Source organism: Leptosomus discolor, chromosome 9 (genome assembly GCF_034619465.1).
Source record: "Leptosomus discolor isolate bLepDis1 chromosome 9, bLepDis1.hap2, whole genome shotgun sequence".
Classification (NCBI taxonomy): Eukaryota; Metazoa; Chordata; class Aves; order Leptosomiformes; family Leptosomidae; genus Leptosomus; species Leptosomus discolor.
In genome coordinates, this window is record NC_141399.1 from 8,109,474 (window position 1) to 8,135,341 (window position 25,868).

Sequence of the window (25,868 nt, forward strand, 5' to 3'; positions counted from 1 at the left end):
TATGTTTTATTTCTCTGTTCTCCTTCTTCACTTTGTCGTCTTTGTATCAGCATGGAGTATATTTTCAGGCTGCTTTTATGTTTGGCCTAATTGAATATCAAAAGCAGTATATGTGAAACTTCCTGAATTCTATTCTTTAGCCAGTGGCAGCTGTGCTATTAGATGACCTTTACCATTCCCGTAGCACAGAATAATAAAGGGAGGGGGGGAATTGAAGCCCAGCCGTGTTATTGTTAGAGACAGAAATAAATCATATATAATTGCTCTGCTATGAAGGCCAAATCCTGCCGTCCTTCATGCCTGAGTTAGAAATACAGGATTTGGACCTTTGTTTCCTGTGGTTTCCTGGCCACCTTGGACGTGCCCAGAATCCTCACGCTGCCGCTGCGGTGGCTAATTACCATCACTGGGCTCACGTCGCGTTAAACCGAATGGCAGCCCAGGCTCCATCCCTCCTGCGTGGGCAAGGAGACGGCTCTGCTGCAGGAAAGCCTTTACGTGAATGTCTGCCTTTAGGTGCCTTTGGCATCCATAAGATTACTTTAAAAATTAAGAAAAGCCTTAGATGTTGGAATTCATGGTGGGCTTCCACCAAGTGCTTCTGTTTCGGTTAGCTGTTTGGAACTAGCCTGCTAACTCTTCGTTGAAGTAAATAGGTATTTTATCATAACATGCATGTGGTATTTCCTGTGTTCACTCCAGAATGTACTTCATGTTTTTGTCTGCTTTTTAATCATAGATCATGAACACGGTCACAAAAAGAACAAGCGGAAACACTGGAGAAGACAGTGGGCTGAAAGCAGCATATTATCTGACATGGAGGTGTTGAAACACAGCCTGGAAATTAATTCGTTTTCTGCGGATAGCAACAAGACTGGGAACATCAGTGAAAAGAAGAGCCACAAACGAACAAAGCGATTTCTCTCCTACCCTCGGTTTGTGGAAGTGATGGTGGTGGCTGACAGCAGGATGGTCGCCTACCATGGAGCTAATCTGCAGCACTATGTCCTGACGTTAATGTCAATAGTGAGTATTCAGCTAGGAGGAGTGGATTCACCCACGGATCATTTTCTAGTGGTCACAGGGCACACTTTCTGCTGCAGTCTTACGTGATACTGTCAGTTTGCCTCGGCCAGGCACGGAGACAATGCTGGGATTAGAATAAAGCTTGGTAAAACCTGGCTGGAGAGTGTTGGTTGGAGTCTTCTTCCTTCCCAGACCCATCATATTTCCTAACACTTTCCACACCTCTCCCTTCCAGCTTTCTGAACCCCAGGCAGCATGAGAAATATCACTGGCCCTTTAGTCCACACGCCGTACTCTTTATTTAAGCCCATGTGAAATAGCAGCTGAATTAAAAAGGTATTTGGGGACTGTGCCTTCCAAGGGACTGATGCTAGTAGGTTATGCAGTTGCCTGACTTCCCTTGCTATTGCAAGGAGAAGGAGCCTGTGGTCGCCTTGATCCTTAGCATAGTGCTAGGGTTGGCTTTCCAGGCTGAGGATGAACATTTTAGTAGCTGCTGGTACTAGGATGCAGTACTGCAGTCCCCAGACAGGCAGCTCTGTAGTAGCAGAGTGACTGGAAGTGAGGAACCAGCGTAGTTGTGTCACTGGAGAGATTTTCATCCTATTCGAGGGTAGAAGTGCGATGAATACGTAGTCTAAAACTGTCTATGTCAAAATGAGGCACTTGAGAGAGTAGGTTGCTTTTGACAGCCTTGGTTGGTGGTCATTGTATCTCAGAGCAGAATGATCCTGTAATTTGGTGAAATGCGTGCTAAAGCAAAAGGAAATGTTGGGTTTCTGCAATACCAGCAGGTTTGTTTCATTCTAAAATTGTGCTTCTGGCAGGAGATCTCTCCAAGCAGCATCAGAGCACTGAGTAGGGCAGAAGAGCAGCTCAGGAGACGAACAGTTGCAAAATGGAAAACATGCATGTGTTGTCTTAATTGCTTGTTTCCTGGAATGTTAGCAATAATTCTGAATATTTCTTCTTGAAACAGGTGGCTTCTATCTACAAAGACCCAAGCATTGGAAATTTAATTAATATTGTTATTGTGAAGTTGGTCGTGATACATAACGAACAGGTAATGGAAGTGATTTTCTTCACCTTTTGTTTGACAGCGGCATTTGTAGTAAGCATCGCGATAAATAATGAAAATACCTGCTTTCTGTGTGTTGCTTATTAGGATGGTCCTGCAATATCTTACAATGCCCAGACAACATTAAAAAACTTTTGCCAATGGCAGCAATCCCAGAACCACCCGGAAGGAAGTCACCTTCAACACGATACAGCTGTGCTTGTTACCAGGTGTGGTGAATATTCTCATGAAAACTGTAGCCAGTCGTGTGTCAGAGGCTGTGAGCATATAATATATCCAGCTATGGGGAATGTTCGGGTTTTGATGTGAGTCTAATGACATTTGCAATTGTGGGAGCAGTATAACTGTGAGCAGAATTGGAATAATGTGTCCACCATAGCAGTAGATGACTTTGAGAGGTTCAGGACTGTCCAAGGTCTGCCCATGGGTTCAACATAAGATGAAAAACTCTGGGAGGCGGTTCAGACTCTGGCTGGATGATGTGGCAAACCAGCACGAGAAGGTCCATTGGAGGACCAAGAATTGCTTTTGAATGTTGTTATTATTGTGCTTGTACCTTAACTCACTGCTGCATTGAAAATTAATGTGTCGGGTCTGTTCTGCTTTCAGACAGGATATTTGTAGAGCGCACGACAAATGTGATACTCTGGGTAAGGAAAACCTTTTCTTTGTCTTTTAATAACTTTTTTTTTTTTTTTGTAGTGACAATGTTAGTTGCCTGTGCTGATCCATGGACAACATTTCTTTTTTCTATCGTAAACCTCTTTGTTCTCTCCTAGGTCTGGCAGAGCTGGGCACGGTCTGTGACCCATACAGGAGCTGTTCAATTAGTGAAGATAATGGACTGAGCACTGCTTTCACAATAGCACATGAACTTGGCCATGTGTATGTTTTATGTAAATACATTTACATCTAAATAGCCTAAGATTTATGCTAGCTAGGGCTTGCAAGCCAGGCTAGGACTTGGTACCTGCTGAGCCTAATTATTTGAGAGGAGATAAATATACTTGGGTAGAAGATGCACTACCAAGGAACATTAAGCTGTGCTGTAACTCTGGGAGGTGGTGGGGTGCTCCGGAGCCTATCTGAGAGCAGCAAAACCAGCAGACCCACATTTTGGGGAGGATGAGTGACAGGGTACCCCAAGCAGCACCTAAGCAAGAGAGGAGATCTAACAATATATCCCTTATTACTGCATCTTCTTACATCTACGTGCGGATGTCAGCAGAATCTGTCCCAGCACCCATGATGTCCTGGCCAAGCCATTGAGGCTAGCCACGATTTTGGCCAGAGCTGAGATGTGCTGTGTGCCTCGGGGAGGACCAGGGTGAGGGACATGGGCACATCTCACCTGGCCTTCAGGACTGAAGTCTCCTTTGAGAGCAGGTCCTCAGCCTGCAGCCACAGCTCGTCCCACCACCGTGCATGGTGCTGTTGAAGGCAGCGCAACAGCGGTGCATGAAGGGCGGAATTTATTCAGGGCATCTGGCAGGTGATCGGGATGTGTAAGTGAGCCTGACCCACCTCCCGAGCTATTTCATGAGAGAAAATCTCATGCTGCTGGACATCCCAGAAGAGATGCTGTCATTCAAGATGCACCTGCTCCAGTGGAAATTGCTTTTAATGGATTTTGACTTTTTTTGAGAGTGATAGTGAGAAAAATCATCTTAGATCACATAGTCCATTACCTCCCAGCTACAACTCTTAGGCAACTGGTTCAGTCTCAAACCACCTCACGCCTGGTTTGCAGCGGAGGTATGTAGGTGTGGGATGGATTGAGTACTTGGGAATAGATCTCTCATTCTTTTAAACTTCCTTTTTCTTCACGGAGAGCTGGCTGGGATGGTCTATTTTTAACCACAGTAGTAGTTGTTTAAATGAGATTTCCTGACAGAAGGTCCCCAAAGGTTTGGCGTTCCCCACACCTAACCTGTGACTAATTCCTTCGCTAATGCTGCCTCGGAGCTGCCGGAGGGGTTAGTGGTGCTCCCGAGCAGGAAATGCCTCTTTGCTCTTTTACAGGGAGCAGAGTGAAAAGGTGGTTCATTGGAGGTAATCTTAATGGGATATAAACTCCCCAGCCTTCGAACGCAGGATCACACCGGGTCATTTCCCCTTCTCCACTTCAAACAGCAAAGTGCTTTAAGCCGTTCTGTCTCCGTTAGTGTATTTGCCACATTCTTCAATATGTCATGTGCTGCAGACTTCGCGTGGGTTTCTGCTGATATTGATGCTTGATGGCATTTTGTAAACCTACCACATCAAGTATAGCAGCCAAGTCTGTCCCTGGTGGAACCCTATTTAGGCAACAGCACGAGGGATCAGCATGGCCCAAGGTATTCAACTGCAATAGAAAACATTCTGCAGCCAACGTAGGGTGCTGCCTATTACATGAAGGTCTTGAGGCCGCGATGGGCAGTGGGCTCAAGTCATTCATCTGCTTCATAAACTGTTCGCCCAGATCAACTTTTGGCTCTTTGGCTCAATTCCAGAGAACTTGCCATTTTTATGAAGGTGGAGCCAAACTCCAGCCCTCCTGCAGGATCTCAACCATCAGCTGAAAAGGAAACTGAAGCTGCAATTGTCTTAATCCACGGTTCCTCAAGGACTTGTCTGGCTAAATATGTGCAGTCATGGCGTGGAGAGCTTACTGGGGTGCTGCATAGCTTTTTGCAGACTAGTGCTAGGAACCCCGTTTGAGCAATGCTTGTTGACCTGAATATGTGCATGTTGATACTTTTATTCTGTAGCATCTGTCAGCATATCTAGGAAAAAATCTTGGCTTTGCTTACATTTAGTTCACACTGTTGCTGTTGCTATGATGAATACCTGGCATTTGCCACTTAACTGACCGTACTTTTTGCTACTGTTTTTCTCTTAGATTTAACATGCCACACGATGACAATCATAAGTGCAAAGAAGATGGAGGTAAAAATCAACAGCATGTCATGGCACCAACGCTGAATTTCTACACCAACCCCTGGATGTGGTCAAAATGCAGTAGGAAATACATCACTGAATTTCTGGAGTAAGGCCTTCCGTATACATGCGTTAGGCTGTTGTTACGTATGCATGTGTCCCATGGGGTTCATCAGTTAATCTGAAATCCTAGTGTGCAGCATTTGGAGGATATCAGAGGGATTTGTGTGTGCACACGTTGTTTACATAAAGCAGGAATGCACCCCTGGTATCCAGTCCCTGCCAGTTCAGCCTCATGATAAGCTGGCAAGGACCGGCCTCTCTATGGGGAAGAATAAGTCTTCCCCCATGGATATTGCTTTTAAGGAATGTGCGTTCCCCTCGAACCTGAAGAGTGAGTTTTCCAAGCCCTTTGGCCCAGATTACAGAGCCATATTTTAGGAGGCAGATTGAATCTGCCTTTGGGCTCCACAGGTCAAGATAAAGCCCTGGCACTAGTCCATGGTGGGAACACCGTTCCAGCAGCCCGTGGGTCACTTCGACGCACAGTGATCGCCCATTTTGCTGTGATGCCTTCCCACGTGTTGTGATGGGGAACAGAATGAGAGGCACGACAGTGTTCTGGCAAATCATCCTTTGGGCAGTTGTTCTGCTAATCAATGATTTTATTTCTAAATATACGCCAGCACACTTGCTCAGCAACTACATGCAGGTTGCGCACACTCAGAAGTGCTTTTGCCAGGGTAGCTGACTGCAGTGTGGTGGATGGTCGTTACCACGGCACGGGGGTGGTGGCGAATGGGTAACGCATCCTCATGTGCTTGAGTCTGCTGTAGCTGTTGTGGTGCGTGTGGTAAATGTGGTGTGCATCTGCCCGAAGGCCAATTCAGATAAGCACCGATGGGTTCTAGTCTCATTACCTCCTGTTTAACACCATTTTTCTGATTTGTATTGCAGCACTGGTTATGGGGAGTGTTTGCTTGATGAACCTTCATCAAGAACTTACACGTTGCCTCAGCAGCTCCCGGGGCTGATTTATGACGTCAACAAACAATGTGAGTTAATTTTTGGACCTGGATCTCAAGTGTGCCCATATATGGTAAGTGAAGTTCCACACCTTGGTTTTCCTGGTGTTGCCAGAGCAAAATAAAGCCTCCTGGGGTCGGATGAATGGGAGGCTCACAAGCCATCAAATTACTGTCAAGCTTGTGAGTTAATGATAAGTCCTAGGGGGATAATTTCATAAAGGATCAGCTATCCTTTAAGGCATGTGGCGCATATTTGTTTAATATTTTGATCTTTTCAATAACTTAAGCAGATGCAGTGTCGGCGACTTTGGTGTATTAACATCGATGGCGCACACAAGGGATGCCGTACCCAGCACACACCTTGGGCTGACGGGACAGAATGTGAGCCTGGAAAGGTCTGTAATACCTGGTGGTTTGTGCTTTGTAGCTATGTTTCCTAGGGCTCAGGCTAAGCATGTCAGTCAAAATCATCCTGTCCGAATGGCCAGTTGTATGGGGCACAGCTTCTGACTGCAAGGGTGGAAGCCCAAAGCAGCTTGGCGTGTTTTAAGCCTGGTGTGCACGGATCAACACTACCCCAGATAGTGTGATTAAAATTGGCTGCTTGGCATAACACTGTTTAAAGCAGGTATTCCTTCTGGAGTGCGTATCTTTCTAAATTCGTGCCCTTAAGCCAACTCTTGAGCAAAACTTTTGCAAAGCTTCCCTAGTCTTTTGTTAGAAATTTCCTGCGTGATGTGAGCAATTAGTAATTCTGTGTAACATAAACTTGCCAACTGGCTTCTCATCTTGACAACTTCAGAGTAAAATACAGAACTGGTTGATGTTTTCTGTATGGGACATTTCTGGCAGTAATTCATAGAAACTTTCAATTTCCACGTGCAATGTTAGTTTCCAGCTAACACAGTGGTTTCTAGAACAAGTATTTAGTTTTTAGTTGCCCAGATCTGGAGAAAAATAGTTGAGAGGATTTTTCTTTTTCTTTTATTGAGAAAGCTTTTGAAGAAAAATGCTCACTAGTTTTCATCATTTGTGTCTGAACGAAAATATTCTCCATCTGGGTCTAGTAAAAAAGGTGTGATGTTATTCTACAAGGTATAGGTTAAAAATTTGCTTTTCTGGCTATTAATGATCCACAGTTAAAGTTTTCTTCAGAATGAGTCATTTTAATTCATAGTCTTTCAAATGTATTTTAATAAAAATGTCTGGATGCTATTTTGCTTATAATTTTCCATACAAGCTGTGGATCTCTGGTAATTAATCCGTTGTTGCATGTGTCTGAAAAGTCAATTGTTCAGTGACACTTGACTGATTTCCTTCAAGACAATGGCTATAAAGTTTCAATTTGCCTTCCCTTCTCAGGGAAAAGTGCAGTCAACACGTTTGTTTTTTGTTGTTGAGAGTGTGCATTAGAGATGTGAGTGGTAGTTCTGTTCCTGTGCTACTCCTTGGAGCCAGTGGTGCACCAATATTTAATGTTTCTATGTAAAATCCCCTTGTTTTGAGACTCAGAATGGAGTTTAGGCATCGGTGGAGTCCCTGTGAGACCTTGTGTCTTCAACTTCTCTTTTCCTGAGCTTGGGATCTGCTCACCACTGGAAGCTCAGAAAAAGCTATTTTCTTGAAATTCCAAAAATCCAGGCTGCAGTTTTGTTCTGACAAACCTGGCATTACCCTTGGATGTGACCAGAGCGATGCACAAACAACTGCAATTGAGCAGATTAGCACCCCCTCAGAGTCACCCCATGTCATGCAAGAGGCAGTGTCCAGCTGCATGGCTCTTAATGAAGACCCTGTAAGCAAAAACTTTTCAGTCTTCGAATTTAGGCAATTTGACAAGTTTAGACAAATTAGACAAGTGTGACCTGAACTTCTCAGCTGAGAGTGAATGGGCTCTTAAGAAAAGCTAATGCAGTCCACTCATGTTCCGGCGTTTGAATATATTCTCACAAAAAGGCTTTATGAAGTAATTCTTGTATCTGTGTGTTGGTCTAATTCAAGCTTAAGGTTTGCATCATTATAAGCTCTCTCCTTCTTGGTGTTTACTTGGGCTTGTAAAGTACTAAGATGCAAGTCTGGAGTGCTTTTCATTGGAATAAATCACTATTTTGGTACTTTGCTGTGGCCAAGAGCCCCATCAAACTGCCGCTTGCTGACTAATGCCTTGCCTCAAGTCTGCATGTTTAAAGCCCCGTGATATACGGGTTGGCAGATGGAGAAAATACCGTGCTATTTTTTATGGAGATATCTTTGGAAATGAGGGAGCCTGAATAGCTAAAAAAAAAAAATCTAGCTAAAACTACTGGGATGTATATTTAACTAGGCTCTAAATTTATTCTTAAATCAAGGACACTAAAACAACATGGGAGAATTAGCTTATGCATATTTTGCATGTGAGGGCACTGAATTTGATATCGCTAAGTCAAGTAATAAGCCCAGCCCAGAGTTTGGCCTTTGCTGGGTGAGCACCAGTCGTGATGGTTTACAGTGTTTCGCAGCACCAGTGCGTTGTCAGGTGGAAATAAATCAGTGAAAGAAAATAAAGAGGGTCATAAACTCAGGCCTCAGGATTGTTTAAGGAATGGTAAAAGAAGAGTAGACGAATAGTAATCATTTCTGTCTCCTGCCGTATGGCAGCAGGTAGCGTATATGTTATGCATGCATGAAGCTTCACAGCACTTGTCTGCCCCCTGCTAATCTATTCAGCCAAAGTCAGCCCAAGGATGGGAGCTGGATTTGGTGAATTATCTGGGACTCCAGTGGCAAGACAAAGGAAAGGAAAATCTGTTGTAGCGTCTCCCTTTCCTGCCATTGCTCTCCTGCTCAACTGTGTGTCTAAGTTATTTTGAATTTGCTCCGAACAAAAACTCTTTTATTCTCTTCATTCTCTGATCTGTAAGCTCATAGGAAAGAGAACCCTGGCAGGCTTTTTAATTTTTCTGTTGTAACTCAATGTAGAAATTATTTTTAAAATACAAAAGGCACGAAGGTTGCACAGCCAGACTATTCACAGTGTGGTTCCAAGAAACACCATTGCCTTTCCGTAAGATAATCTTGCTGGTTTTTTAAAACCGTTGCTCTGTTTTTTCCCCTCCTTTGCTTTGCCATCAACTCCAACCTCCCAATTTTTAATAAAAGCAAGGGATGTAGGTGATTTCCTGGTTAATTCTCAACCATCAGATGGGAGACATATAGGTCATGTCATGGTCTGTTAGCTGTGTACATTCACTAGTTAGCTATTCAGTCATCTTCTCTGGGTCAGTGGTGCCAAGCATGACTGTGGTTTTATATTTAGCTGTGAGTATCCACATTGCTGCGAGAAGTTCTCCACTGGGACAGCACTGTTGGATTGGTGTCATGTATTTCTGTACATTGATGATAGCTGTCAGACCTCGATGTCCCTGTACAGGACTGGCATAAGGCTCCCCGTGCTGTGGTTTTTCAACCCTCTAAATGCCAGGAGTTGTTGTGCATCGTAAGGGTTTGTCCTGCAGCAAAGCAACAGGCATTTCAGCTTATTTTATGCCTGTTCAGATACTGTAGCAGTTATTTTTCAGCCATTTTCTATCTGAGGAATCAAATCTTCAGATGAAAGCAAATCCAGGGCACATTGCAGCCTAGAGACCGTGCTCATCTCTGAGCAAACACCACATTTAGAGCTCAAGCTACAAGCTGTTTGGCCACCCTGCAGACCATGCCCATAGGCACCCAAATGCATAGGTGCCCAAAATGCATAGGTGCCCAAATGGACCTGAGATCAGCTTGCTTCATCAGCAAAGCAACGTGGCAAGCCAGCCATCGCAGCCAAAAGGTGTTAAATGTGCTGCAGAGCCAGTGTGCTATGAGCTGGATGCACAACTCCCATGATAGCTTGAGTTTGCTCTCTTTTCCTAGGTGGTCTTCTCTAAGGTGGTTCGTAAGGTTGTCTAAAAAACAGGGTGAACTCAGGGTGTGTCTTGACACAACCTTGCTCTGCTGTTAGTGAAAGGGCTGGAAAAATGCAGTACATCAGTAAATTCGTCCCCATTCCCATAAGGATCATCAGGTGTTTCCCTGCCTGAATAGCATCTGGTGCAGAAAAATACTGCAAGGAAATTTTTTAATGATGCACTACATGTTTTCTTCTTTAAGTCTGTAACCTCTTCTAATCTGTAAGCAATCAGCAATGTTTGGGCTTCCTATAATTGCAAAGATTTAGGCATCCGCCAGCAGGTGAGCATGTCTCGGGGTTTAAATCCACTTTAGCAAGCACTGTTCAGAGGCAAGCCCTGCTCTTACGGGTCTTGGGGACACTTCCATCCACTCTGGTGGGGCCAGAAGGTGACTCTCCCCTAGATCTTACCTCTCCAGAAGTCTGTGTAGTCAAAACAGCAAACATACCCCAAAGGGAAACAATTTATACCATAAAAATGAGGGATGGGGAATTGCCAAGGTAATTTTAACCAGTTTTCCAAACGAAAACAAGAGTTATAGCTGGAAAACGAAAGTGTAGGCCAGGCCTTGGCAAGTCTCATGTTATGGCTGAGTGAAAACAAAATACTTCGGATTGAGGAATTCATTTTTCTGTTTTGTTTGCCCTTTGGATTTGGAAGTTTCCTTTCCCTCTTTGTACAGCTGTGGGGAGGTTTGAGTTTTCCCTGGTGTTTTCCCCATTGCCTGTCTCCTCCCCTGACACGGTGTGGTTCCCGCTGCTCTCCAGGAAACCAGATAAGCAGCTTTTTGAAAAGCCAGTGCCACGAGTGTTGTCCATGCTGTTCAGCACTGGTAAACAGAGAGTATTCGGTTGTTGCTGTTGTCCTCTGTCTTCCCATCAATCACTCCTGTGGACTCAGCACCTTGCCTTCACTTCTCCATTTAAGGGTGCAGGGAAAGAAAAATGTGGGAGTGACAGACAAAAAGTGAAGAAGTTCAATTTTATTTGATTGAAAAATCTTTGCTGCATTTTGCTCGTGGTTGCAAAATAAGTAAACCTGAGTCTCGTTGTCGAGGCCGGTCGCTGGTGGTCGGCTCACAATGCAACAGCGATGCAAACCCACCTTTTCCCGTCTCTCTCCTTCGCGCGCAGCACTGCCGGTTTGGGATGTGTGTGCCCAAAGAGCGAGAGGCGCCGGTGATAGACGGAGCGTGGGGGACGTGGAGCCCTTTTGGGACCTGCTCGAGAACCTGCGGCGGTGGCATAAAGACGGCGATACGGGAGTGCAACAGGCCCGAGTAAGTGCATCAAGGGGAAGCGCTGGTGAAATGGGGAAAAGCAGCGGGGTTGCTCAAATGGGCTGAAATCCCCTCTGGCTGTCCCCAGCTCATGTGTGCCCTGAGGACTGGTGGCTTTGCCCTAGGGATGGGTGGCTTCGCCTGGCATGGGTGAGGCAGTGTGGGAACCCAGGAGGAGCTGGTCACAGGTTTGGTTTGTGGGTAAAGTGCACTGCAAAGGGATCCCTTCAATGGAGAGAGAAGGAAAAAGCTAATATCTGTGTGGGTTTATTGCCTCCTGTTTTCTCAGGGAGGCACAGCTGGGATCCCGCTTCCAAAGGTGGTTTTCTTCCTCCAAAGCTGTGGATCAGAGAGGAGGGAGAGGGGAAGGACCTCCATTTTTAATCCATTTTTCACAATTTTACCCCTGCTTTGGCTGCTTTTGCAGCTATTCCTACAGGCCAGACCCTTTATACCATTTCAACCATTTTATTCCTGCTTTGGCTGGTTTCGCAGCTTTTGGCTGGTTTTGCAGCTGATCCTTTATACAGTTATATGTCAGCTGGTGCAGACTAGCCAAACCTCAGCAGAAATCTGTGCCCCATTAAAAAGTAGCACTCAAAAATGTTTGCTGTCAGCCTGGAATGCAAAGTCCTGCACCCTTTGAAATGGCAGGGAATTTTGCCGTGGGCTTCAAGGAGACAAATGTGTCACTGGCAGAATATTAGTAATAGTTTGAGCAACTGGTATGAAAACAGGCTGTTTACATAAATTGTGAACTGTGCTGGTTTCTGTTTAACTGCCTCTGTTCAGCCCACGAGAGGAAGAAGGGGAGTGGGCAGGATGCTTTCCGTGTTCTCATTTGGGGCTGAGACACAGGAAAGAGAGGGGTCTGCAGAGCTGGTTAGGCCAAGGGGCCTTAGAAAGGGTTGAGCAGGCTCATTCTCATCATCGGTGTTGGACAGCTTATTGCCAAGGAAATTGCCATTAGTGATGCACCAGTGACAGTTTCATCACTGCTAATGGGAGAAGGGAGAGCTTGTACCTGCGGCACCGGTGGTGAAGTGACAGGAGAGGCTGGCTCAGCACGGCTGGGCAAGTGTCAAAAGAGAAGAGAAGGGCTGAGGCTAAGGGAGAAGGACACCAGCACGTTAATTAAAATGGTGCTGAGAGACACACAAGCGCAAAGGAGTTCTCATCTCACTGTGCTGAGTCAGCACAAACCGTATGATCTTCTTGTAGCCATGGAGACGCAAAAATAAAATATCTTTCCACACGCGAAAATAGCTGTGCTGCCGAACCTTTGGATGCTCTCTGTGAGATGTGCTGTCATCTTCTGGAGAGGCTTCTGTTTGGACTGATAGCTTTTTGTGATAGAAAATCTCCTTTATCCTAAAGGCTCGCCAAGGGGTTTTAAATTCCGATTTCTCTTAGAGCTTGTGTTTTGTATCTTGGTGTTTTGTGAGGTGTATTGCTTTGGCTGAGATTTGCAAAAGCACCTAAAGACGCTCGGCACCAAGCTGCCTGTGAAATCCCCTGCACTTATCTTTAATAGTGGTTACTTTCCAGGCCCCCTTTCGAGACCGTGTAGCTGGCACTGGCCTCGTCTCCAACCCCTCGCGAAGTCTCTGCGAGGAGTGGTCTGTCCTAGCACCATCCACAGAGCTTTACACCAACTCTGTTGTTTCGTCCCTGTAATTTGACATTGTAGCATGGGCTCCCACCATCTGTGTTCCCGTTATCGTGGGGCTGCTGTGAGGATGCAAGTGGACGAGACACTTCTGGGTACTCTCCTGCTTTTCCAAGTATTTCAGAAATATACAGAGTTTCTCCTCTGTTTTAGAAGGCAGCAAAACCGACCCAGATACCTTGAGTAAGGTCTGAAATAGTTTTCAGTAAGTCTTTTATATTCAAAGATGGTTTAGCTTTTTAAAGGTTTTTCTGTGCACAAGGATCTGGGGTGGGATCTTGCATGCCAGTAGAATGCTGTGTTAAATCTGGCATTGAAAATGTCTCCCGCCTGCCATGGTACAGAAATTAAGGCTGCAGCTCCTGCCTCTGTAATGTGCTCTGACACTTACGTGGACAAGTATCTTGCAGGGCTGTGGGAAGAGCTGTAAGCCTCTGAAGTGGCAGCAGACTGTGTTTTGACATACACTGAAGGAATGCATTAGCTAACCAGACCAGACCCTTCCCACCAAGATTGCCCACATGGGAATTCGAGGCTGGCTGGTACAGACAAAGCCCACGGCTGCAGCGTGTCACGTAGAGCGTTTGTGGTGCAAGCCCTGCTTTTCAAAGCAAGGCATAGCTGCAGAATTATGGGGAAAAGGCATATTTCATAAAATGTCAATACCAGGAGCCCCTGTTTTCAGGAATGTCTTTCTGGGTGGTGGGGGAGTGTTATCTCTGGATGCGAGTTGGATCACATCTGCATTTTAGTCCATCACAAAAGTATCCACCTGTGCTGAAAGCTGTCTGAGCTTGACATGTAAACACAACTATAGATAACTGTGCTGGCCACTGACAGCACACATACCCATTCCCAGTCCCAGGGCTTCCCAGGATGCTGCGAAGGAGATCTCAAACTGATCTGTGCACGCTAGAGCTTTGCAGATTTCCCTGCAGTCACTGCATGAGCACAGGCACGCAGGCAGATGTGCAGATGAACGCACGTGCCCTGCAGTTAATTCTCCAGGGGCTTTTTGTTGTGGCAGCCTGAATGCCCTGAGGCAGAGATGCTGCCCATGGGGCTGAGCGTGTGCAAAGCACCCCCAAAACAGAGCTTCTTGGTGAGGTGCCTGTACCTGGTGCTCCTGGACCGCTGATAGTTGGATGGTGCCTCGAGGTCTGCAAGTGAAGATGTCCAAGGTTAGTAATTGCAGATGATGCATTAAGCATTGCCTATTTAAGACCTGTTGGGGTGGGAGTGGGGATAAGACCTCTCTGTTCCCCAGGCCTATCTGCTGTGTCCTGAGAGTTTCTGGTGTGTTGGAATGCAGCAAAGCCGAGGTGTGCGCAGGAGCTTGTAAGGGGAACGACTCTAGATTGAAAGTTGGCCCGCAGCGGCTGTTAGTCAATCAAACAGATGATTCAGAGAGAAGGGAAATCGAGGCAGAACAAGGAGGTTTCTATGCATGCATCGCTTTCCCTTCTGTCTCTGTGGTACACCGTTGATGATTATCCATAAAATATTATGTTGTGGGAAGTATCCTGTATTTCTTCGTGATGCTGAAAATCAACGTTATATGAAGCTGACTTATTTTTCAGGGTCAGCTGTTTCTGTTTACTCAGAGTCTGTGAAAAGCAATGGTGGTTTAAAAACACCCTAAAACTCTCAGGGTGGTTCGGGGCTGTTTTGAAATGTCAGAAGCATGATTGTGCTTCAGCCCCAAACACTGGCTGTGGGGAGATTTACTGCCACAGTTATGAAGCTGACAGTTTGCAACACAATGGCAAGTTCTAGCATTCTTCAGTTTGTGGTGTGCCCATGTGTTCAATGTTATCTCAATCTCGTGGGTCATGTCTAGAGAAAAAGAAACTATACAGTAGCTTGGGATCTTTGGATTTTGTTAGGCATACCCTTTAAAAAAAAAAACAAACCTCCTGCATGTTCTTAACTGACTTAATATTTAAAAGTCTTATTTTAATTAAATTGATTTATATTGGAAGCAATGTGATTACCATAAAAATGTTGTAATTGCAGTTTTTTTAAAGAAATGCCCTGTTAGAGGTTTGCATAACTTAGAGCCTTTGTCAAACTGCAACAGTCCTGCTGTGGTATGAATGCTTTCAAAGTGAAAATGATGAATCCTGTTAACTCCCCCATGAATGACTCGGACTCACTGAGTTCTGGGCTGTGCTGCTGCCACAGCCAAGAAGTTTCCCCATGTGCTGTGTAGCAAGATGGTCGAGATGTCCCTTTGTGGCTGGAGGCAGATGATGTGCCTGCATCGGAATAGTCCGTGGGAAGGGCCCCGGCGGTGGGAATCCCCCGGGAATCACCATTGTGCCTGCAAGGCATGAGGAGTCTGGGATGTGTCGCAGGGGGCTGCTGTGCTGGGTTAGTACTGGAGTGGTCCCAACTGTAATCAGTTAAATTAATGCAAGTTGTTTGTCCTACCAAGGTGGAGAATAGAATAAATCGGTAGAAACCAGGTTTAGACTTGCTCTGCTAGGAACTGGTGTAAAATCAGTCTGTAAACAGGAGCCTGCACTGAACACTGTGCGGTGGCTTGGGCTTTTTATCACTGGTATTTGCTTAATTACAAGCACCAGAAACCTTTGCAAGTGACACACGTGTAGTTCCCAGATGGCATGTGAGAGCTGCCCTCGGAGCTGGTAGAGCTGATGTTACCAGCTGTTGCTCTGGGCTGTGCCTAAAGACAAATCATACCCCTGGGCATTTAGGATAGGGCTTGAGGGGTCTGCAGTGCGTGTCTCAGCGAGGAGAGGGATGCTGGCAGGAAGAATACCATGTGTGTAGCTGGTGGTGCTCTGCATCTCGCCCGTGGCTGCTGGAGAAGGCAATTCCTTCTGCCAAACCTGTGAGCATCCCTAGTGTGGTGCTGATGGGTTGGTGGGAAGTCTGCCTGCCCTTCCCCGCTTTGCAGGTAATGTTTTGGCAAGCGCAAGCCCCTCTGTGAGCCTCTATCTCCCCTGTTTCGCAGGAACTCTGCTGCTTGAGTCACAAATAATTTTCGAATGTAAGAGTGAAGAATCGTTATTTGTGGGAGAAAAGGCGCTGCTGGGCTTCCTAGATGGTTGATGTACAGAGATGCCAAAAAAAATGTGTTCAGCTGTAGGAACTTGTTGACTCACTGTCTGTAGAGACCCTTGTACACGTGCAGGGGGTTTCTGTCTCTATTATGTTAGGAGCTTATGGTGGGCATCCCTGTGCGAAGGGCAGGGGTGGTTCCTATTTATCACTCATTCGTTTCTGTTTTGGAGGGTCTCAGATGTGCAAACCAGCTTCCTTACTAAGGAGACACAAAGGGAAGATGTGCTCTGCCAGCATCCCTGGGGCATGGGTGGGCATCTGGTCCTGGGGCGAGGCAGAGCTGATCCTAAAAAAACCCTGAAAGGCAGGAGGTGTGGGTGCTAGGACTTGAGCGCCCAGCGAGTCGCTTTTCTGATCTGCACTTCTTGCTAGCACAGGCACTTGTTCCGTTCAGGTGTTGGGCAGAAGATTAGGTTTAGTGGTCGTTTTGCAGCAGAGGCTGGAACTGGGCACAGATGTTGTCCTGAGCTTTGAGGGCCACTCTCTGCCTTTGTACACGTGCTCTGGCACAACACGGTCAGGTCATGGTGCCTCTAGCTGCTGAGGATGCTTTTACCCTCCCCTGACTCCTCTGAAATGGTCTGCTAAAGGGAAAGGCTGGGCCTAACCTCAGCTGGTGGAGGCTTTCCCGTGCTGATGCCTGAGATGTATGGTCAACTTCATCTCCCTTGAGTGCTGGTCTTAGTTGGCATAATTTTTCCTTTTTGGATAATTACAGCTTTGTCCAAGTTGACCCTGGCAACATTTCATCCAGATTGCAGTATCTTTCCTTCCGTAACATCAGGGAAAAGCAAAGCTGCTTGGGTGGTACTGCAGTTTTTATTATGAATATTAGTGGTGGTAGCTTGTAGAAGCCTCCACCATGCCCTTCCAATTTCATTTGAAGTTTCGGGAGAGAGCAGCAGAGATGGGGGGTGGGGCAGGGGGGGAGGCAGGTTGAAAAACTTAGGGCACAGTGCATCTTTTTTTTTATTTTATTATTACAATTCATTACATACATAGTAGGCAGCACATAGATGGGCATATGAAATCTTACCCGAGTTCCTAGAAGGATTGTCATTTGAACAGCCAGTAAATAGGATAGCTTGTATCCCAAGGGTATTTCCCTCACAGTGTGATCACAGCTGAAAATGAGTCCTCACCAGAAAAGTGCCTTCTGCTGGGCTCCTCCGATGCCATCCATGTGCAGCTCGCTCCCGCACTGCTGCTGACAGCGGCTGGAGTGGGGAATGCTTTTTTCAGTCCCCAAAGTGAATTGCTGTCTGGCAAAGGCTCTGTCTACATATGAGGACAAAAATAGTTTTATGACTGCAGCCCTGAATCTGGGAGTCAGGAAATTCAAAATGACAATTTCTCCTGGGCTTAGCCGCTGGCTTTTATGTAGCTTGGTCGATATCACTCTCCCCGGTTTATACCATAGTCATCCTACTATAAAATGGGGTAAAGTATTTACTGGTCATCATGGGTGCTTTCTGGAATACATGGGAATAAAGTTGTTTGAAGGTGCCTAGCATTACCATTTCTACCATTTTGGGCTAGAAATCCTGAAGGACTGAGTGCTGCTTGGCCTTTCAGCCTCTGCAGGGAAGCCCCTTCTGCCCTGATGTTCAGTTATTTGCAACCCACTAGATAGGATGTGGAGTCTCAGGAACGAGATCCATAGGACTGATGGGGTTGTGGAGGGATGGTCCCATATGGGATCCCTCAGTGTGAAACTAAACCCTCAGATGGGGAGGAAGCTGTTGCTCTTCCTCTCTGGCTTCTCTCATTACTGCTGCATTCATCAGAGAGCTAATATTCCCTTTTTCATCCCTTTTTAGCATTGCATATGTGGTCTTTTACATTAGGCTCCTTCATAATCTTTCCTGCTCGTCAGCCTGCGATATTAATTAAAGACAGGCATAGATGTAGGCAGAACCATCAAAATGGTGTTGCAAATACCAACTGCTGAACAGGTTGCAGAACTGCAATTGCATCTCGTTTCTAGCCTGATCCCAGCCGGCTTCTCTTCCTTGTTTCTGCAGGCCTAAAAACGGTGGGAAATACTGCGTGGGTCGTCGCATGAAGTTTAAATCCTGCAACACCGAACCGTGCTCGAAGCTGAAGAAGGATTTCCGGGACGAGCAGTGCGCCGACTTTGATGGGAAGCACTTTAACATCAACGGGCTGCCCACGAACGTGCGCTGGGTTCCCAAATACAGCGGCAGTAAGTGGCGGGGGAGGGGAGCGCAGATCCTGCCTCGCTGCGTCGGGGTGGTGGCATTTGGATAACACGCTTCTGGTTTTCCTCCCTCCCATCCCCAGTCCTGATGAAGGATCGGTGCAAGTTGTTCTGCCGAGTGGCAGGAAACACAGCGTATTACCAGCTGCGGGATCGTGTCATTGACGGGACGCCCTGCGGCCCCGACACGAATGACATCTGCGTGCAGGGCCTTTGCCGGGTAAGGATTTTCCCTTCTGGTTAGCGAGGGTGATTGCAGCTTTGCGTGGCAAGGTGGCACTTCTGCCCCTTGTCCCACCGGATGGTTGCCGTGCCCTCTTCGCTCCGGGGCTGCTGGCGGCATCCGCAGGCTCCACGAGCCCCAGCTGGTCTGAAGCTTGTGCCAGCCTCCAGATTTGCAGAAGAGCCGTGTGTGGAGGATGTTTGTACGTCTGCCCTAAGTTACTGAGGGCTGCGGAGTTCTGAGCCTGTATCCAGATGAGGCTTCCTTCTGTACTCTGCCCTGGTTCTTCCTGTTCAGACCCTGGAGCACTTTGTATTTCTATTCACAATTATTGTTCATGCTTTTCTCTATGGGAACAATTGACGCAAGGAGTTTTCTCTAGTGAAGGCATTGCCTGGTGCAAACAGCAGTTCTGATGCTCGCTTTTCGTTTGAAAACGGTGTGGGATGGCCACACTGTAAATCAGCGGAAAAATGCAGGGAAGCAGAACAATTTGTCTCACGGCAGCCTTTTGCATGCACAGCTTTTGTGTGCCTTAATTGGGAGGTTTGTAAATGTTGTTCTAGTCTGTATTTGCTCAATCTAGTTTTTTCAATTTTTCTCTTAAAGCAAGCTGGATGTGACCATGTGCTGAATTCAAAAGCAAGAAGAGATAAGTGTGGTGTTTGTGGTGGGGATAATTCTTCATGCAAAACCGTTGCAGGCACATTTAACACGGTGCATTATGGTAAGAATCTGTTGCTAAAAACTTTATAGTGAAAAATGTGGGTCTATAAAAGCCATTACCACACTTAATCTACAAAAACACTGATGTAAAATGCAAAATCCTTCTAGCTATAGCGTATTCCGTTTTATAACTATTTATGCTATCCCTAAATGAAAAGTATTGGCATGTGTAATGAGGTAATTTTGCTCATTTCCCTCCCCCCTGTAAAAAGCAAATGAAATGTCTGTGTAATAGCCTTGACTTTCTGTTAAATCTTTTCTAGGCTATAACGTTGTGGTCCGCATCCCAGCTGGTGCAACTAATATTGATGTGCGTCAGCACAGTTACTCAGGGAAACCAGAGGATGACAACTACCTGGGTGAGTTGCAGTCCTTGTTTCAGACCAGAAATCTGCTTTATTGTCTCGTTGTGGTGATATATCTACTTCCTGCTCTCTGCTAGAAAGGATGAGGAATTCATTTAAGGGAGGTGTTTTCTTATCGAGAATTTATCTCACACGTCTACCAAACATTCAGTCTTATCTTGTTGCTTCCTTTTGTTCGCGCCATCCCCGATGCAAAGTTTGGTAGGTTCACAGATGATAAGAAATATCCCCTTAGAGTGCCTCTGGGCCTGGGAAGGACTATCGGGTGGGAGCTGAGGCACAAAGCTGGGAACCAACAGGCTTCTGAGTTCTGCTGCAGTCTACTCATCGCAACTTAACACATCTCTGCTGTCGTTGTGCCTTGGCTGGAGAATAAATATGCCATACCGTGAAAGATGTGTGTACAAACAAATCCAAAGAGAAATTATTTGCTATTCCTCTGAGAATAATAATTCTGATTTCACTTAGCCTTTCTTGTCCCTGCCTGACAGTGATATGTAACTGTAAAGAAACACCCTGCACCAAAGACGTTGGTTTGATTTAAACCTGACAATGACTTGGCCTTTGGCTGTTGGACATTCATAGTCACTGTTTTCTCTAATCTGTGAGTATGTCTCTAGAGGCGGATTGAAATGCTCATGATGCTGTGTTAGACCAGTCTGCTGCACGCATATATGCTTTTAGCGTGGCCACGTGTCCCTTTTCCACTATGCTGATCAGTAATTCACCCCATAGAGTTCTGTTTGGGTTCAGTAGCGGAGATAACACAAACGCACGTTACGACTGATGTTACACCTGCCAGTCAAAGGCTGGTTTTGCCATTTAGTCCTGTTTGGATCCCTCAGAGTCTGTTCAGGCCGCTGGGGGAGCAGGGACTCCAGCTGTGGCCCCTTGCAGGGTGTATGGTTGCTCTCCCAGCTCTGTTCCTCCTCTTTTGCACGCCCTGTGCCTGGCTCTGCCAGCTGTGCTCAGGTAGCATGGGGTCCTGTATTTACATCTCTGAGCAGGGCACTTCATCTCATTTCATCTCGCAAAATCCCTGCGTTATTGAGCGGTTTGGCAAAAAGCAGAGCTTAGCCCAAGTGCCCACTGTAACTGGGTATGTTAAAACCGGTGGTTCCTAGCCCATCGAAGGGAAAGGAGCTCACTCGAGAAACAAGTAGAGGAGGCTATCATGCACCGATGGGAAACAGTGCTGACAGCTTTGGCTGTTGCTCTGAAATGCCATCCATGTGGCTGGACCCTTCATTTGGGCAAAAAGCTGAGCGGGTCCCCCCTGTCCTCGTTCCCAGACTGGGGTCACGCAAGGCTGTCTGTCCCTGCACGCCCGTGGCCGCTGGCTTACAGCCGCGTTGCACCCTTTCTGCCCGTTCGCAGCAATCAAAGGAGATGGTGCAGTGTGAATGCACAGCAGTACCAAGAAAACCTTACGGAGGTGTGATAGTTTTCCGTCCTGGGGGATGGAGGTGCGTTTCGTTATTCCTCTTTTCTAGAAAAACAGTCCTCCCTGTGTTGTGCCTATTCAAACTGGGTTCGCCCCAGAAGGAGCCCCAAAGAACTTCTCAGCTCTTCTTGGAGGGCCTTTAATCTTCTTGGGAAGCAATGAAGTCAAATCTTCTTTAATGTGGCTTTAATATTGCTGGGAAAGCATCTCTTCACATTAGGCCTGACTAGGAGCAAATGAGAGGTGTGCATGTGTCCGCTTATTTTGCAGCTCACTGAGTGTGAAATCTTGGGCCCTCAGTACTGTGAACCTTGTAGTTGCTTAACAATTTAGGAAGAATTTGATGTTGTCATCAAGTCCAAGACGTGTACCTACTGCTGTAGGAGATACAGTAAATAAGAAGGAATCCTTTAACGAGTTTTACTATTGCCTAGTGACATTAAAGCCTCCAAAGTGTGGAATTTGCTTGAGTGTAGCGTCTGCTTTGTGAGTTTTCCTCCACCTATGTCTGTTTGCTACTAAGCAGCATTTTGCTTCATTATCTCTCCTCATTCGGTGTAAAAACCTTCCCTTTGGTGTTTTGGTATTAAGTTTAGATTTTTCAGTAGAGAGGCTTTGTAGTAATGTAGCTGTGATGGGTGAAATGGTGGGGAAACTAACTTAGGAAATTAGCTACATAATCGCATTAGTGTGAAGTTGTGCAGCAGACTGCTGTTTTCAGGAAACTGTTCCTTTTATAAAGCATTTAGGCTTTAAACCTTCAGTGCTTTCACATACCTTAAGATTTGGAATAATAAAAAATATGGGGGGAGGAGGGGGAGAGAGAGAGAGGGGGAGATACTGATCAGAGTCCCTGTAACTATCTACTAGAAGATGACATTTGGGCAATTAAGGTACATACATTTACCCTAAGAACACACCTGGAAACAACAGGGAAGCCACTCTGTCCACAAGGCTAACAAAAAGATTTGGGCAGAATTATTTCTGCGGTATACGAGGGGATACAGGTGGTGTGTGCTGTGTACAGCAGCCGGCCTGGCATGCCTTTTGGGTGTCTCTGCCCTGGGTTATGGGTGAGCTGTTTAGCAATGACTTTAGGCACTCAGCCTTCGCTTTAATGAGGCTCTCCAGTGGAAAAAGGAGAAGGCACAATGTCTGTAAGAGCTCTGCTGCTCTCTTTACATGCTTTCTGTTTGAGAGTGCAAGTGGGCTTTTCCTCCCACCCCAATGAAAAGGAGCACTGAGAGCACATGACCCACGTTGTTATGTACATATGAGTTAATTCTGCGTCTTTAGTTCTCGTTTTTTGCACCTATGCAGCCTTATCTAACAGTCAAGGAGACTTTATATTAAATGGAGACTTTGTCGTCAGTATGTTTAAAAGGGAAATCAAAGTTGGGAATGCTGTGATCGAATACAGCGGATCGGATAATACTATTGAAAGGATTAATTCTACAGATCGGATCGAGCAAGAAATAACACTTCAGGTGAAGTATACGTTGTGCGTGTGGAAAAGTCTGCCCAGCATTATTGGACTGGCAACAGTGGGCAGTGAAGTCTGTTGGTTTACTCCGCTTCATCTTTTTTTCCTCTCAGGTTTTATCAGTGGGCAATTTGTACAATCCTGACGTTCGTTACACGTTTAATATCCCCATTGAGGACAAACCTCAGCAGTTTTACTGGAATGCCTATGGCCCATGGCAGCCCTGCAGTAAGCTCTGCCAAGGTGGGTGCTTGGGAAGGCTTAGTTTTGTCCTGGGTTTGTCTGGGATCTGAGCGGTGCTGTTAAATGCCTCTCCGTTTGATTTCTTTGAGATTCTCATGTTATGGGTGTGATTGTTGCCTGGGCTGCAGTAGTAGGTAACATCGTACAAGGTGTAGCACTGGTCTGCTGCTTCTTGGTTTCAGAGCGGGACACCTTTACATCCCCTCTGAGCCAGGTAAGCCTTGCAACCTGGTCTGCAGGTGAGGAAGCTGAAGCACAGAAGGGATCCCATGGCATTTCCTAAGGCTGCAGAAGGCATCGGTGTCTGGTTTTGGGTCTGACATCCAGTCGTTGCCCCCTGCCAGTGCCGATCTTGCAAAACAAGCAGAGCCCATCCTTGCAGGCATGCTGCGGCTCTGCCTGTGTCCATCTCGTCTGTGTTAAACCCTTTCTGCTCTCCTTAGAAAGTCTTAACCCCCCTCCCTGCTTCTGAAAGAGATTTAAAAGCATAATCAATAGTCTCTTAAATGCTACTATAAAAGGAGTAAAAGAAGCAACTGATTTGATCGCTTTCCTGTATGACTCAAACAATGTGCCGGTTTTTTCTATGTAGGAGAACGAAAAAGGAAACCCGTGTGTACGAGAGAGTCGGATCAGCTCACAGTGTCAGACCAGCGATGTGATCGGATTCCCCAGCCTGACCCCATCACTGAGCCCTGTAGCACAGAATGTGAATTAAGGTGCACTTTACTCAGCCATGTATATACGTTATATCCTGTATTTATTGTTTACTCCTCTTTCCTTCTACCTCTCACCATAATTCCTTTTCTCACCAGCCTGTATGAGTTTCAAAAAAAGAAAAGGATTAACACTTGCCTCCGTCAACCAAGAGGGGTTACCATCCACCAGCTGCTTTGAGAGGCACTTTTCTACATTTTCACATTTCTCTCGTTGGATTAAATCAGTGCTAACTATAAAAGAAATTCACCTAACGTTGAAAAATCTCCCTGTGCGATACAGTGCCTGAAATTTGCATCTGCCTGGGTCAGAAATGCTCAGCACCATCCTACAAGCAGCCTGCAAAGAGGCAAAAACATATGCTCAAAGCAAAAGAGTAACTAAGACTTGGATTTGTCCTCATTTACTTAAAGCAAAGAACAGGCTTAAGTGTAGAGTGCGTTTGGGGCTGTCCCCAGACAACTCCTGGCGAGCTGGAATTGGTGGAGCATGGCCTAAATCATCACAACCCATTTTCCTTTAAAAAGCAATCTGTTTTCCTTTCTGGAGCTTATACATGGTGGCATTAAACGGCTGCTGGTGAAGCAATTCAGATGGCCGTGTTTCCCAAGGGGTTTCTCTGGCTGTGTTAAACCCCGGGCTGTATAGGGGCTCTATAGGGGCTGTGGGTCGGGTTGTCGCGGTAACAGCTGTTGCCATTGCAACAGGTTGGAAACTTGAGAAGGGCAAATGCAGGAGTTTGAAAAGCAGGCAGGGATGCGAGGGCTCCCTCCATTCAGGAGCTATTGACTCCAAATCCCCTTGATCTCATTCTTCTCCTCGCTGTGCCGAAGTTTGCTCTTTCGGCTTAGGAGGGGGGCTCTGCGCTCCCCGCACAGGCGCTAGCAACAGCCCGGGGGTCCCCAGGACCCGCAGGGGACATCGCTGCCTCCTTCCCCCCCTGCGAGATGTAGGGGGGCAATCAGCTGCTGTTGATTCCAGGGTCTCTGATGTCTCCTCATGTCCAGCATCTCTCACCAGAGCTGGGGCCGGGGCTGGTGAGGTGCAGGGCTGTATCCCCAGGTTGGGTCCTTGAGGTCCACCAGCACCAGCCCCTGCTGCCCATCCCAGGAAGGAGGCAGCAGGGTGGGAATCTGTTGAGAGGGGACAACTCTAATCCCTGCTGACACCTCTGGGGCTTGTGTCTTGAAGCAAGTCGTTTGCTCGCACTTTGGAGAGCTGAAACTGTTTTGCAGGCATCCTGCCGGGTGGAGTGCCTTTCAAGCCTGTGCAGAGCATTTTCTGATGCTGTATTTTTTGGCTTTTAGATTTTGTAGGCCAAAGTGGCACTTCTGCAGGGGAACATGGGGTGGAAAGCCTTCAAAGCACTGCCTCTTGCTTGGCCATGGACTTCCCCCGCCGCCTTGCGTGGTCCTGCAGGGACGCAGTGTGGCTTTGCTGCCTGTAAGAGGCACCTGGTGACAGTTCCTTCCCTGCAAGAAGCAATGCTAGGGTTAATCGCCTCAGATTTTGGGAAGGCACAAAGCATTAGGAAGTATTACAAAGAGCCAAAACTTCCAGTTCAAGAGCATATGTTCTTTATTTATGTCAAACACCCTTGAGCACATTACCTGCAGAGTCCCAGAGCCCCACAGCTGATGCTTGCTCTCCTCGGCTCAGGTGGCACATTGCGAGGAAGAGCGAGTGCACGGCCCAGTGCGGGCTGGGGTACCGCACCCTGGAGATCTACTGCTCCAAGTACAACAGGCTGGAGGGGAAGATAGAGAAGGTCGACGACCGCTTCTGCAGCAGCCAGCCCAAGCCGAGCACGAGGGAGAAGTGCACTGGAGACTGTAACGTGGGAGGGTGGCGGTACTCAGCCTGGACCGAGGTAAGGGATGCTCGGTGGTACGGCAAACACTGTCTTCTCCTTGCACAGGGATATGTCAGGCTGTTTAGTTTGCAAACAGCATGTATATAAAAGTTGGCCACAGTGATTCTGCTTCCATTGCTTTTTCTGGAGGACACTGTAGTCCAAATCAACCTGGTACTCCTTATTTTCCACTGCAATTAATTTGTGCTTTTAAGCATCCCAAGGTCTGTCTTCATTACGCTAAGCCCTGCTAGCTGTCTTCTCCCATCAAAGCCAGCACCACCGCCGGGAGTTAGGGAGGACACGTTAACATCAGCAAAGAACTTCTGAAATTTGTTTCCTTTATGCGTTTTAGCCTTTTCATGAACAAGAAAACTCCCAAATGCAGGCCTGGCATCAAGAGAATGACGAGCCTGGGGGTTTCTAGGGAGGGGCGCGGTCAAGAGGGGCTGGCTGGTTAGAGGGAATTAATCTCTCCTAAAATGAGAACGAGCAACAGCCATTTGGGAGACCTGAAAAGCAACACTTGTAAAAGTAATAATGGGGTAATAACCTGAGATAAATTTGTGAAAC

The 25,868-nt window shown here is 46.6% G+C and overlaps 1 protein-coding gene across 3 annotated transcripts in view; it reads left to right on the top strand.

The window, feature by feature from the left end:
* Positions 1 to 25,868, top strand: part of ADAMTS9 (ADAM metallopeptidase with thrombospondin type 1 motif 9) — an 83,185-nt gene that overhangs the window by 14,552 nt on the left and 42,765 nt on the right. Inside the window, exons 4-20 of one of the 3 annotated variants that reach the window (XM_086469682.1) lie at positions 740 to 1,026; positions 2,006 to 2,089; positions 2,192 to 2,313; positions 2,714 to 2,754; positions 2,884 to 2,989; positions 4,986 to 5,132; positions 5,981 to 6,122; positions 6,339 to 6,446; positions 11,117 to 11,262; positions 18,046 to 18,227; positions 18,326 to 18,462; positions 19,075 to 19,192; positions 19,455 to 19,550; positions 22,321 to 22,487; positions 22,597 to 22,726; positions 23,319 to 23,445; positions 25,103 to 25,313. In XM_086469682.1, coding sequence (XP_086325808.1) covers positions 740 to 1,026; positions 2,006 to 2,089; positions 2,192 to 2,313; positions 2,714 to 2,754; positions 2,884 to 2,989; positions 4,986 to 5,132; positions 5,981 to 6,122; positions 6,339 to 6,446; positions 11,117 to 11,262; positions 18,046 to 18,227; positions 18,326 to 18,462; positions 19,075 to 19,192; positions 19,455 to 19,550; positions 22,321 to 22,487; positions 22,597 to 22,726; positions 23,319 to 23,445; positions 25,103 to 25,313 — 2,351 coding nt within the window. The remainder of the gene's footprint in view (positions 1 to 739; positions 1,027 to 2,005; positions 2,090 to 2,191; positions 2,314 to 2,713; positions 2,755 to 2,883; positions 2,990 to 4,985; positions 5,133 to 5,980; positions 6,123 to 6,338; positions 6,447 to 11,116; positions 11,263 to 18,045; positions 18,228 to 18,325; positions 18,463 to 19,074; positions 19,193 to 19,454; positions 19,551 to 22,320; positions 22,488 to 22,596; positions 22,727 to 23,318; positions 23,446 to 25,102; positions 25,314 to 25,868) is intronic. The other 2 variants (XM_086469683.1, XM_086469684.1) reach the window with 2 other exon arrangements.